This window comes from Platalea leucorodia (genome assembly GCF_965183815.1).
Source record: "Platalea leucorodia genome assembly, chromosome: 5".
Taxonomy (NCBI): Eukaryota; Metazoa; Chordata; class Aves; order Pelecaniformes; family Threskiornithidae; genus Platalea; species Platalea leucorodia.
This window is the reverse complement of record NC_138827.1, coordinates 11,381,035-11,395,808: the sequence shown is the minus strand read 5'-3', so window position 1 is coordinate 11,395,808 and position 14,774 is coordinate 11,381,035. Positions and strand designations below refer to the sequence as shown.

The following is a 14,774-nucleotide window of genomic DNA, read 5'->3' as shown; positions in this document are numbered from 1 at the left end:
CCACAATCTTCCTGCCAGTGAGACAGACCTAAAAAATCCTGATGGTTCTTAACACAACTAGATAACGCTTCATACTTTTTGAGTGAGGGCTGTACCATCAGTTCTCATGAAGCAACACAAAAAAAGAATACACTTGAGTTAGCAAAATTAGAGTACCAAACCCCCTGTCCCCCCAAGACCTTTGACCTACAGAACATTAACATGGAATTAAAAAACAAGCAAAGAAAACCCCTCCAAACTAAGACTTAACAGCTAAAAAAACTCTGGCAGAAAATAGTTCTAACCAGTTAAAAGTAACAGACGATTAATGCTTTTACAGTAAGCAATAGTTCATTTGCAAGCTTTTAAAGATTATTCTCACCATAGACAAAGCCTGATTACACTTGAACTTCATGACCCAAGGACCTTCAACTAAAGAGCCAGGACACCCGTCATGTAAGATGTCACTTAGGACTGAAACGAAAGCTTAGCTTCACAGAGCAGTTCAAATCCTTTATACATATGATACTGAAGAAGATCCAAGCATTCTCCAAGAGAGAGAAGAGCCATCTTGCTTTTGAAGTTATTATTCAGTCACTTATATACTCTGTACTTTCCCAAGATCTCTTTTTAATCTCACAAGAACTTTTGGAAAGCACCAACAAACATGAAAAATCTCAGTAACAGGTAAGCAGAAATATGAAGCAGAACTTCTGGTTTATCACTCAGCTCCAGAAAGCCAAGACTGCAAAGACCAGATCAAGGTCAAATACGATGCTAACTCCAATCTCTTGATCTGGATTTTCTGGATAACATCCTGTTATCTACAAATTTGAATGGAAGTAAAGAAAAGAGCTACCCAAGCGATGCTATGCTCACTCTTGATAAAATAAAAAACCAAATTCTTAAAAAGGTTGAAAAACAATAACAGAGCTCTTCCCCCTGCCCTCTCCCCACACTTCAGAGAAACACTAGGACTTCAAGAAGCTTCCTTCTGATTAGAGTTTCCATTCGCAGCAGAGAATTCATTGTGCTAGGTGCCAAAACTCTCAAGAAAATTATCTTGCCCTTTAAGGGTATATTTTGGAAATTTCCATTCGTATTCAGCCTCAGTGGAGAGATGGTTGCAGAAAGAAGCAGGATCCAAACTCTAAACTATCCTCTGCCCACAAAAGAACAATTGAGGCAGTTTTTCTCCTGCTTTCACTGCTGAGAGAGCTCTCAAAGGGAGCATTTCTCAGCATTTGCCTGTTCTTTGATGTCAAAGGTTTAGCAGAAAAGGAGGGAAGGAACAAAGAACAGATGGTCAAACAACTATGCATTTGAAGTTCCAGGAAAAAAAAAAATTCAAAGGAAAACTTGGTTTTAAAAATATATATATTAGGATGGAAAAAGATGACCTATCAAAGCTCCAAGGGTCCAGATGGCTGCAGACAAAGTATTTAGAATGTAAGAAATGGTGTGAGAGTCCCCAGCGGCTCCAAACTGGCATCAAGATGCAACTCAGACATTGGTGGAAGAGATTATGCAACCAAACATAGTTGAAAGTGTCTATAAAACATAGCTGTCAACATTAATCTGGAAATAGCTGAAGAAAATAGTTTACTCCAAGACATCTCCTCAGCTTGGATACTTTTGAAATGGAAGGCAACCACTGTAATTATCTGTCCATCATCTAAATGCAACTGGTACTGAGAACAGAAAAACAAACAAACATGAACGTTCTAGTGGGACAAAAGGACACAGTAGATATGACTTACAAACGGTTTCTCATAATGTTAGAACAGCCTTTGCTGTCTTTAGTATAGTAATTACAATCCTATTATTTGTGTACATTTTACTGTTACTGCAAAATTAATAAAAAACTTATTTTCATTTTCTGCATAATGAATTAAATTACAAAAATGCATAAGTATATCGATCAGTTTAATTTCTTCTGTTTTCACACACTTCATTTGTGAATTAAAACACTGAATTTATTAGATTAAAATAAAATCAAATCTAGTACTAAGCAAAATAATTATTTTAATCCTGTAGACATTCATGTTTAATCATACTTGAAAAATAAAACATGAACTCTTCAACAAAAAAATACACAAAGTAATTACTTATTATTAAACTGAAGTCTACTAAGAAACACTTCACATTTTATGACTTCACATGATTTTTATGTCCAGGCCTATGTTGTTGTTCTTTGTTTTATATGTTGCTCCATATAATTCTTTATAAATTATATGATTAGACAGCAAACCTGAAAACATTAAATGTCATTTACATATCATAAAGACATGCAAAAAATACACAACAGCATATAAAAACTGAAAATCCTCTCCATTCTTTATTTTAACTAAAAACTGTAACTGAATTGTAATTAAACTTTCTTAATTTTTTCTCTAGAAATGTGCATTTAGTTTAGATTTTGCAGACTTGAGTCAGGTGTTGTATTTAGTTTTCCTTTACACCTTCTGAAACATCAGATAAAAAAATGACTATACTACTATTGCAATGTAAAGACATATAAACCATTAAAATTAAAAACAAGTCTAAACTTGTATTATATGTATTTTTTTTTCACCTGTAAGCTTCCGTCAAAGACACACAAAATGTGTCTACTTCCATTCCTCTGCCTAGTACACTTTATCCATTAAAAATGTAATCATATGGTTCAGGGCTTTCATTGTCTGCTGTCATGCAACTGTTGTGCCTCAAAAAGGACATCATGCAATACATAGCGTGCACAAGATATACAGGTCATATCTACAACCGAGTTACTTTCACAAGATTCCCATCAGTTCACTTATTTTCATAACATTATCAATAAAATGCTTGAAAAAACACCACAACTCTACTTGTCAGACTCTGTAAATGCTCAGTAGCTGTGTTGACCTCAAATAATTTTGAGTTAAGGCAACTTTATGTAACTTAGAATTGTAAGAAGAGTAACTTTTCAATGCAAGATTCGCTTTTGCAGAGGAACCAGCATGATGTGGAAAGGGCAAGTTTTGTAAATCATTATAAAAGCTAAGATGATACAGAATGTATACAGAAAAGTAGATTCAGAAAAAGATGAAAACCCAGGTTGTCACAAAAATTCTTTCCAGCTTGAACAGCTAATAAGTTTGAATTCTTCTGTTAAAAAAACACCATCTATATTTAATTATTCATTTTCATCTCATTCTACAGTTATCTTTAAGGAGAAGCTGATGTAGTTTAGATGGGAATTTATGCAAAACTCAAAATCCTGGCAATCGAAAACACTGCATGCCAATCAATGTCACCTTCTGTCATATATAGCTGCATGGCCTTAACACTTTTCACCAAATATATCAAAACCACACTCTATTGTACACAAGCTTTTCTTAGAATTTTAAATCAACATCATATACTCAAACATGTAATTCCACTGATAAAGAGAAAATGAATGAAGCAAAAAAAGCTACTTCCCTTAAGTATCTTTTTTATTAGATCTGGTTAAAGTTATTGATTCAATTTACCTAACAGTGATGTAAATTTATGTAATAGGATTTTTATAATCTAATTATCCAAAACACTAAAGTAATCTTACTCATCAGAAGTAGGCTATTTTGAAAGACTTCATACAATATTGTCAGTTCGGAGTTCTGGGTCGAAAATTTCATTAAATTCTGGCATCACCATAAAATAGAGATCATTATTGTCCCTCATCTATAGCAGGTAGTTCTATGCAAATTGCAAAAATATTATAGTGATGTAAACTGATTAATCTTTAAACACATATGTGATTTGACCAAAGTTTTAGGTAACAAAAAATACAACAAATATACTCATTCTCTAAGTTGAGGTCTGTTTTTCACTTGAATTATCCTTATTACTCCACAGAAGACTGGAACAAACTATTACAGGTTTTTTTGAATGACAGAAAGGTGCTGTTTTCTATATTTCCTTCTCAGGAAAAATACTGGAAGAAGAATAAAAAAGCAGAATGCCCTCACAATTGAACTTTAGGGGGGAAATTTTTCCAGCGATTAAAAGTAACATTTAAAAAAACATTTTAAACATTTACCTGTTGTAAATTGCCCTTTTAACTTCTGGAACACAGGATCTTGAGCTGTTGCCTGTGCTCTCCTAGCTAGTGACTCTGAGGCTGCACTAGAAAACATGGTGGACACATTAGAGACATTCTCAAGACCTACTCCAAAAGTGCTGACTAACTTCTTGACAAAATTTAGTGTATGAGGAGTGATTTTGGCATCTGAAACGGCTCCACTTTTCTCAAAGGCAACTGAATAGCACTTCGCCAAGCCCTGCTGAAGTTGTCTAAGAACCTAAGGATTAAAAATAAGACAAAATAGTTAGCAAGATTAGGCCTTCTGATTTGAAACTAAGTACTTATTCCCACACTGCATTTTATGTAGTAAAGTTATCCTCTCAGAAACATTTACTTAAAACTATATTTTTCAATTGCATCAGAGGGTTAATCAGAACAACAGCACTGATTCTTATTAGCACTGCAAATGAACAAACTGAGCAGTGGAAATGCATCAAAGAGTACTCCTTGTTCTTTCAACAGCAGCTAAGTTTTAGATTTTGTATTTTGTGATATATTAGAAAATTATGTGATATGAGGAATCCTTCAAACAAACACTGTGCTAGGTAGACAGAATAGCCTGACACTTTGAGACGCAAATAAAAGTGGAGTGGCATGTCCATCTGCTCTCTGTTATAATTCAAACTTTGGACAATAATCACCACATGTCACAGACCACCAGATGAAGAAGGAAACTGGTATCTGTGAAACTTAATGTAAGAATATAAATTTTCAGTTAGCACAAGCAACAACTTAAATCCTAGAGGCATTTACCACGTTAATAATTTTGGGAAACCTCTGTATTGCTTCCAGAAATAACCAAGCTCCTTAAAACTCCAATCAGAACAATCACTTCTACAAATATATCAGTTTACTAATCAAAACAAATAGCTATGTTTTAATGTTTAAAAATAATTCTAGATAAATATTTTGCAGCTAACTTTTCCTTAGATGATACATACATATGAAGGTGTATTAAAGTCAAATACCTCTTCATGCCAATTCTCTCTGAACCAGACCATCTGATCTACAATGCCTTCCAGAGAAGACAAAAGTGTTGGATGTAATTCTCGCTGCATATGCATAATTCTGCTGCATCGCCACATTGGTGCAGTGGCTCTGATTGGCCCAGGATCTGAGGCAGAGTGGGACTGATTTCCAACTGAACTTGGCTGTTGTTGCCCAGAATCTGGAAAGCAGAAAATAAAAAAAATTTAAAAAAAAAAAAAAAAAAATCACCTTTCATAAACTTGATACATGCCTGCATGAAATAAGTTGTTCCAAGAATTTGCTTTATATTTGCATTTTAATTATTAAGTATTAATCATGTATTACCTATTGAATTCCAGAAAATTTGATTTTTAGAAAGAAAATGGTTTTTAGAAAGAAAACTCTGTTCCAAATGCTGTTCAATGGTACAGACTCCCAAATTTAGAGCAATACAAACACTCTTCAAAAACACACAGGAGGTGTAGCCTTAGCTTTTATACTTCAAGAGCATTTTTTGGTAGTAACTGGCATTGTTTCATATAGGACCAAGTTATTTAAATTTGGGGATTTTGCTCCCCTCCCTTTAGGGGAGATCTCTCACATAACTGAAGAATAAACATGCTGGTGCCAACAACACACAAATTGTCATAGAGCGTATCTTTTAGTACAACTCATCTCTTGCATTACAACTACATCAGTCAGTGATTAAGCAGAGAGTTTTGCTTTATCAGATGACCCCTCACTACTTCACACAACCCACCGACAGAGCAGTAGTTTGTGGCATAACCTATAGGAAAATATTTTACTGGTTATCACTAAATGGGTATGTGGCAATACAAAGAATTTGGCACAGAAACTTTGGTCTCTGGATATGAATGTAGTGGATGGTGTGTGGGCATCTTCTCCTCCTCCAAAGGAGCACCCAAAGAAAAATAAGACATTATTTAATTAGTGCCCTTCAAAATTTTGTGCAGAAATTCAGTGAACCAATTCCCAAGTGAAAAGGGCAATTAAATAAACAATGCACTTTGTAACAAAGAATACAGAACAGAAGGGAGGGTTCTTCAAGTAGCTCTCCTGGGATTCCCAGGAAATTATGAGGGACAAAACAACAATTAAATTCTGTGGAATCGTTTGACATAACAATTCTAAATAGGATTTGTTCATGGAAAAAAAGATGTTGTGCAAGTTGCTTAATGTTCTCCCCACCTCCTAAACATTTCTTCAAAGCTAAAATTTATTTTGTGTAAACTTAGATGCTCATTTTACTTGAAAATTCACCATAAGAAGTTATTATAGAGATGTTAAAGTACAGATTATTCAAAGAAAGCAGTTTACCTCACTTGACTTACATGAACTCATGTTTTGTTAAATTATTCTTAAGAGTCATTTGAAAGGAAACTGAATGTCTTGTGGTTCATGCTTCCAATCAAAATTATACTAGAACATCTTAGAAAACTATGACACTCTTCTGTATTTGTAATCCAAGAATTTTCTACCTCTCCACTAATTTTTAGAGATAAAAATCCAGTTAAGAACACATGATTCTCAATAATTAAGGTGACATAAGAATGAAGGAAATTAAACTCTTCTTGGTGAATATTTTATTCAAGAAAATTCAAGACAGCTCAAGCCATCTGTAGATTTAACTTCACAGAAACAAATGAATGAAAGTAAAGTTTACCAAGAGTTTTCTTCCTTAGCCTTGATAAGTTGGTATGTTTTCTAAAGAATCTATTTTCCCAGTAAAATCAGGTAAAACTCAAAATAATAGCTAATTTACAAAGAGCTGAAACAATTTGATAATTTTCAAGCTCACCGCTTTTGTAGCGCTCTCGTTGTTCTATCTTCAAGGTCAAATAAAGAGTCCTGATAGGGAAGTAGACAGCTTGGGGATAGACTCTTCCCACCTATTTGGAGATACACATATACACATTTCTCAGTTAAGGAAAACTGACTATAGGTCAGATCAACACCTACAGATTCTCTTTGTAAATGAGTGCAATTCAGTAATAATCAGCTCCTTGTTTTAAATAACAGCTTATGGAAAACTAGGAAATTAAAGCTTTTTCCAGTAACAGAAACACAAAGAGGATGAAATGATAACTCCCTACACACACTGTTAAGGCATTGCCTAATTAGGGCTTCCAGATCATATTGCCTAATAAACCTGAAGACAGCATAATGCCAGAGTACCAGCTGGGCCAGTTCAAAGATCTTACTCATGTACATAATGGAAGAAAAACAGACATAATGACAGCAGTTAGTCTTTAAATTAGGCCACAATTCCCTGTGAGCCCCATGATACTTGATAAGAAGGCCCATTAGAGAGTAACTTTACTCCACCTAATTGTGGCACTTAATGTAAGGGGATACCAATTTCACCCAAAAATAAATAAGATTTTATGGCTTTCATGAGAAAAAAAAAAAAAAAAAAAAAAAAAAAAAAGCTCAAGAGATATTAACATTCAGCATCCCCTTTAAAATCTGTAAATCTCAGTATCTATTAAAGGAAGGAAAGAATGTGTCTAAGTACTACCCACAATAGAGCACATCTTAAGACATGATTAGAGGCTTCTCCAGCCACAATTTTACTAAATCATGTATTCTTCCTCCATCCAAATGGGTATGGTAAGTGGTAGAAGTTTTGCAATGGCATTTAACTGTTCAGTAATATGATATTTATGGCAGATTACTAACCTGACGCACATATGCTTCATGCTATAATTCAAGAGTAAATTATCTGAAGACAATTGTAAGGTTTAGGTTCTAGTACTTCTGCAAACTTAAGAGTTTTAAATTAGTGACATAGAAAATTTGGTATTTTTTTATTTTCTATTCCCTCTATGGACCTGGAGTTTAAAGGTAAGATAAACAAAAATATTTGTGATATTTATGAGCCTAAGCTCCAACTACATTAGGACTTCGGAGTAGGCACTCAATTCTAAAAGTTTTACACACAATAAAAAGTGTCTACAACTCATTGAAGTAAGTTTTTTCCTGTCTGCTGTCAGAAGACAGCTGAGCACACTGGTGTTGCAAGACAATACCAACCTGTATGCATCAGAAATTTTGCCTTAACTACTTTGCTTCCTTAAGCTGCTTGGGTGCATGGTCTCTTCAAAGTTTCATTTTATTTTTATGGAGAGAGAGGGAAGGAAACATATGTATACATATGCACACACATACTTATCTAGATTTATGTACACAAGTATAATGCACACGCAAACACACATGGACATAGTGTCTCTCTACAAAAATACATGTTCTCAGAGCTTTGAAAGAGCAAAGATAAGGGATAGTATAAGAGGAGCTGGGTATCATAGAACCACAGAATATCCTGAGTTGGAAGGGACCCACATGGACTATCAAGTCCATATCTCAAAAAATCAAGAGTGAAGGGAAGGAAAGAAGAAGAATACTGTGAGGAATTCAGCACAACAGCTGTCTTTTGCCAGTTTTCAGGAACAGTGGAGCACTGCAGACAGAAGCAGCCGGAGGTACAGGCTAATGTGAGAGCTTCGTACATTCACCTGTACGTTAACAGGACTTGACAAGTGTTTTACATTAACCTGAATGAACAAACATCGAATGCTTCCAGGTTGTGTGCATGCTAAAACAGAGCTGAAGTTAGACCATGAACAGTTAACATCTCTGAAAACACGATGTTTGAACCCTGTTCGCACTAAGCCATAACAAAACAGTATCTAAAAACACATTAACAGAAAGAAGTCACTTATTCTCCCTTAGTCTACAGACATGCTTAAACCAACCTCATACTGAGAAACAGGTATATGTTCTATTCTTAGAATCTGCTTCAGAGCAGACAGCAATAGGCAGTAAAATCTTAAAATCCCAAAGCAAAATTAATCAAAACTCATATCTGTCAGTTCAAAGGTACAAATCCAGGAAGGCAGTTTCTTCATCAAATTCCCTAAACCTTATCCTTATTTGTCTAATCATTTGTCATGCTAAACTTCAAGTGAGAATTTACAAAGCCCTGGTAAAGATTTCTGGTGGTGACAGACAGAGCCTTGTTTTTTAAAATCAAGTCTAATAAAAAGCAAAGCACTAATGAAATAGTTTGCCCTTTAGTCACTAAAGCTAACAATTCTTTATGCCTACTGCTTCGTTACAAGCATTTAAATATGTATTTCTAAATGTGTTCTATAATGTTCACAAAAATGTAATAAATAGAATTCCAGAGCAAAAGCTATAATGCCTCATGCACATATGGCATACAATTTTACTGGATTTAATCTCATTAAGTAACACTCACTTTGAAATTTAAAATATTCTACTTATAGAGAGAAATTAACATTTTTTAACTCATCAACAGTTGCAAAAAATAGCATTTTTAAAGCTTAGCGTTTTCTTAATTGGCTTTGAAAAATATTTGTATCTCATCTTGAAAACGGATTACAGACAATAAAGAATTAGTGATCACCTTTTCTGTACCTACCTGACTAATGAGGTTCAGAAGGAGTTTGCCCTCTGAGCCAACCAGGCATGTCAACAGCTGTGGAATCCAGGCCAACCACTGAATGGGTGGGACACCGATACAGTACTTGTCTACAGCATCTGCTAAAGTGTTCTTATCGTCGTCAAAACTCAGTAGCCAAAGAACCTAAAAGAGAATTTCAAGAGGACATCTCAGGGCTTAAATTCAAGACACGTCGATCATATGATGCAGAAAAAATACCCACAGATATTTTATTAATATGATAGTGGAGTCCTTCTAAGTGTCAAAGCCTCCTCGGACACAAGAAATTATATTCATTATGCCTGGCCAATGACATTTTTTCCCCTAGAAATAATATTTAAAAGATGTCAAAAACAAATGTAAGCGTACTACTTGCTATGAAACGAGACAGAAAAAAGGCAATGAATATAACTGCATTCCACAAATTCTTTGGGTTTTTGGTTGGGGGAGTGGGTGGAAAATGAGGCATGTTTATAGAACATAAAATATGCTATTCAGATAAATTAACTTTGAAGTGAGAGCTTGAGTATTTTTTTGGGTGTTTTTAATTATTTTAACTGTCCACCCCTAATGATACTTTTTCTACAATTTAATTTAAATGCAAATATATTAAGCACTGACTAAAAATCACTAACAGTTATGCAACCAGACAGGGAGAATAATAAAATTCAGAGTGCTATGGAGACCATCTTCAATCTAAAAAAATATTTGCTCTATTTGTTTCACGTTCAAAACAGATTGTCTTCCATAGTCTGCTATCATTTTTTAAATTTTCTTCGTAGGAGAGATTAAAGTAAATATCCCCAAACTGAGAAATACATAACGCAAAGAACTTTGGCTGAAATTGTTGAATTAGAATAAAAACTTACAGAAAAAGCCTATTTGGAATAAAATGCAACACCAAGGTAAAAGTTAATATGAAGTATCCATAGCATTGATAAACAGACATCAAATTATGTTACTTTTTAAAGCACTAAAGGATGTCTTTCTGCAGATATTTCACTGCACTATATGTTAGAAACGCTGAATGTGATTTGTCCCCTTTCTCTCACAAAGAGGTTCCACACCTTAAAAAAAAAAAACAACCCAGATATCCCAATGAAGTAGAAAAACCCATGATGAGTTACACGCAATGACCCAACAGCAACCATATGCAGACTTTCAGTCTAAATTAAAGCTTTCCATCAGTAACTGATATTTCTCTAAGTGCACAAATCTGAGCATTGAACCCAGCATCTCCCGACCTTTTCTGAAGGGGTGGGAGCTCCAATTCTTTTTTAAACTTCTAGATCTTACCTTTGCTAAGTATTTTCTTGATTTGCTTTCATTCTGATGACGACATGCATGCAGGTAGCAAGTAATAGCAGACACACCCAGGTGAAGCTGACGTTCTTTCACAAAGATATTCTCCAGGTAATCACCCCACATTGCCCATGCTTTCACTAGCACGTCATGCATCTGCACAGCTGCAGAAAAAGCTTTGTTTGCTTCTTCAGACCTGCATTGTGACAAGTAAGAATATTAGTTTCATACTAACAAAAAGTTACTAAATTATATAAGAGTCAAATTTCTGATAGGGTACTCAATTACTTTCTTAAGACTCGATATTTTTCCATTAAGTTCTCTAGTAAGGTCTCTTATGACTGTTTTCTCTTAGCTTTCCTTAAAGTTCATGCTTAAATGCTCCATAATGGAAACAATTATCTAAGTGTCTGAGATCTCCAGATACTTCCTGAAAAAAACTAAAAAAATTCCAGTGCACAGCAATTGCAACCCAAGCAATGATACTGGGAGAAAGAAGAATGAATGATAACACAAGAAGAGCAGAAGCAAATGTATTAAAAAAAAGCTTCTCTGCTGAGCAAAAAAGGGAGTAAGAAAAAGCAACATTGGAAAGATATTATATTAGCTATCTTTTAGAGGACTATGTGTTACTCAACTGTTCTCCACCCAAGTTATAAAAAAAATTTGTAGTCAACATTATCTGGAAAAACTCGGTTCCTCATCTCCACAGCTTTAAAAGTCTATTTTTCAACAGGAAAAGTGAAGGAATATGAAGGTTATTCACACAGTTCTTGGTAACCAAAAGATTATTTGTTTGATACTTCTGAAGTCTTCTCTAGGTTTCCTCAAGTGTTCCTAGTTCAAGATTTGGCATGATTCATCCCAGTATATATACAGCCCTTGAATCTATGCAACTTTTCAGGCATAAATTAAAGGATGAGAAAACTCACATACACATTACTGAAATGCATAAACTTTTAATGCATTCCAGGATTTCCAGGGAAGTGGTTGAGTCCCCAATCCCTGGGGGTATTTAAAAGATGAGTAGATGTCGTGCTCAGGGACATGGTTTAGTGGTGGACTTGGCAGTGCTAGGTTAACGGTTGGACTTGATGATCTTAAAGGTCTTTTCCAACTTAAACGATTCCATGATTCCATATTAATAAAGTGCTCCAATTTTCTCTTACAGAATAAGCATTGAAATAAACAGTACAAAAGTAACACAATGCTTGTTTGAGTATTTTTTAAAAAAAATTAACTGTCAAGTATTTTTTATATAAAATATTAGCTTGGAGGATTACAGTGATAAATTAAAATTACTAACTATTGAGGTAAAACAATAAAAGGAAAGCAACTTTGTCTTTCAAAGTATGTATTAGTTTCTATGTTACACGAATACGTTACTTGCTTTCAGAAGCTTTCTGCACCCTGGCTTGAGGTTTTGAATTGAATTACCACAGCAGCAACCCGATAGATGACTTTGTATCACCACTTCCCCTTTATAAAAAGGGGACTTTTCCAGTCAGTTTTCTTCCCTCCTTCTCTACAATCCATCATTCTTGACACCTGAGATGACTTTTTTAAAATGGTTTCTATCACCTTGCTCAGCAAATGGGCAGCACAGGGAGATGCAAAAGCAGAAGTGACCTTTAACTTCCAGTTTAGTTGACACACAGGTAATCAGTAGTCACACACTCTCAGGTTCAACACTGCCATTGTTCCTAACTGCAGCCTTCCTAAATTCCTGACCTCAGCTGCAGTGCTAAAAAAACGCCTGTATGTTTTTTGGCAAAATTAAGAAACTCTAAGTACATCAGAACCATCTTTTAAACAGAAAACTTTATCCATTCTATCCTGAAAGAATTAATAGAGACAGTTTAGATGCCTTTTACTTTATCTGCATGAATTTTAAAAAAATCTAAAATAAAAATTAAAAAAAAAAAAAAAAAAAAAAAAAAAAAAGATGTGGGGAGGTACAGTTCCTTCTCTTTATACCTCAACTGAAACTAAGCTCACTTATGGCCATAAAAAAAAAAGACCATTGCACTTTCCATCAAAGTAATTACATTCTGCCTATTTGAAATTCTCTCTTGTATCCAAAGAAGAAGATATTCATCATTTCCTGACTTAAATTGCTATGTGAGGTTGCAATGTACAGCTTAAAACCTGATGGATTTCATTCCGTAAGTGTCCACAGCGTAGTGGTAAAGGTATTATTCCACCCATATGCAACGTGTAGCAATACTGCCATTAAATACCATGCATACTAAAAGCTGTTGAAATCTGAAGGGTTTTTTTGGCATCACCAAACAAAATTTGACTGCTGAGATATTTGTTTACTGAACTAAAGAGAGATCTTCCTCAAAATAGCAAGATGCCTTTCAGCATAAAGCAAAAATACATAAAAGTAATTGTGTGAAAGCAAGGTTTGCACCTAGGTGTTTAATTGCTGCAACGCAACATGTCTCCAATGCACACCACATCAGTCTCTTCAATTCAATTATTTGAAATGAATGTTGCATTTCCATATTGCATGGCACACCAGATTTGTCTAAGCACTCTGAACTATGCCACACATTCTCCTATGCCTTGACCAGTTGCAGCTATTGCTGGGACATACACAATGAACAATGAAACAGAAATGAAAGAAACAAAGAGGTAGGCTGATTCTGTGTAAGTAGCTGTAAGTTTACAGACTGAACTTTTTCTTTCCTTAGTTTTATGTGCGATATTTACATTAAGAACACAATTAAAGCAACCTCCTTTTGTCAACTACACTAAGACATCAGTTAGACATCAGTTTGTCTAAATACTCACAGAACCGGGGGGCAGGGGTGGGGGGAATATCGTAAGCTGCAAAGCTTTCGACAAACCTATTCTCCCTGGCTCTTCCCATCTTATCCCTTGAAATATAAAACTTTTAAAAAAAGGTCTGGTGCAATATTTGCTGTAACTATTTCTTTCTTACAATACTTAGAAATATGACCAACCATTACATATTCACACTGCAAAGGAACTCTCACATATACTTTTACTTTCTTATACAGTTGTGACAAATTTTAGGCTGGTATAAACATATGGAACAACTTTTCTCCTCAAATACTGTCTTAAACTACTTCAGCTGCATTTTTCTCAGACGTGTGCTAGTGCCTCTTCCAGCCAACATACTTACTTGTTTATCTGTGCCAAGAACATTCCCTTCAATGCATAAAACTCAGCAGTCATCTCCTTGGTGAAGTACTTCAGATTGGTTGATTCAATAACTTCAAGACCCTGTTAAATAAGACTTAGTGAGAAAAGCCTTCTAAAATGGAAGGTTTTATTAAAAAGTAAGTGCCATAAAAAACCAGCCAAAATATTCTCTTGAAATTTAAATAGCATGAGTTTCTAGTATTTAATTTTCATTTTAAAAAATCTGGACTGACAACAAATTTAATTTTCCACTGGCCTATGAAAAACTATTAGATACTATAGACAACATTCATCAGGTGATGAGTTATCTTTTCCACCTTGTTTTTTGATCTTATATTATTATTATTTATATTATGTTATATTACGTTATTATTATAAGGTCCCAGTTTGCTGGCCTTATAATTATCTGTCAGTGGGTTTTGCCTACAATCACATTTTTTCCTTTCCTTTTAACACATACGGTTTCACGTCAGTATGCCAGCATCCATCATTCATGAGTCAGACACTCAAAACTGACTTAGAGCTTCAGTGAGTCTTGCAATAGTGTTGTTTCTTCCTATTGAAAATTATATTTGCAAAGTCCCTTACGTTTATCTGTCTTGTAAGATTTCGAAAAACATATTTCCACTTTACTTTTTATTTGGCTAATTTTTAATATATTCACAGAATTCAGTTCAAAGAGGACAATGACTGCTTTTGGCTAACAGCATTACTTAAACACCACTCTATGAATGGTATAACATGGCCAACAAAATTCAAACCCTGTTCTGTATACAGGCA

At 34.6% G+C, this 14,774-nt stretch overlaps 1 protein-coding gene across 8 annotated transcripts in view; it reads right to left on the bottom strand.

The window, feature by feature from the left end:
• Positions 1-14,774, bottom strand: part of TRRAP (transformation/transcription domain associated protein) — a 104,203-nt gene that overhangs the window by 13,568 nt on the left and 75,861 nt on the right. For all 8 annotated transcript variants that reach the window (XM_082312335.1, XM_082312334.1, XM_082312340.1 and 5 more), the window contains 6 exons: positions 13,975-14,075; positions 10,815-11,016; positions 9,498-9,662; positions 6,855-6,945; positions 5,035-5,234; positions 4,022-4,283 (listed from right to left, as the gene is read on the bottom strand). In XM_082312335.1, the coding sequence (XP_082168461.1) occupies positions 4,022-4,283; positions 5,035-5,234; positions 6,855-6,945; positions 9,498-9,662; positions 10,815-11,016; positions 13,975-14,075 (1,021 nt within the window). The remainder of the gene's footprint in view (positions 1-4,021; positions 4,284-5,034; positions 5,235-6,854; positions 6,946-9,497; positions 9,663-10,814; positions 11,017-13,974; positions 14,076-14,774) is intronic.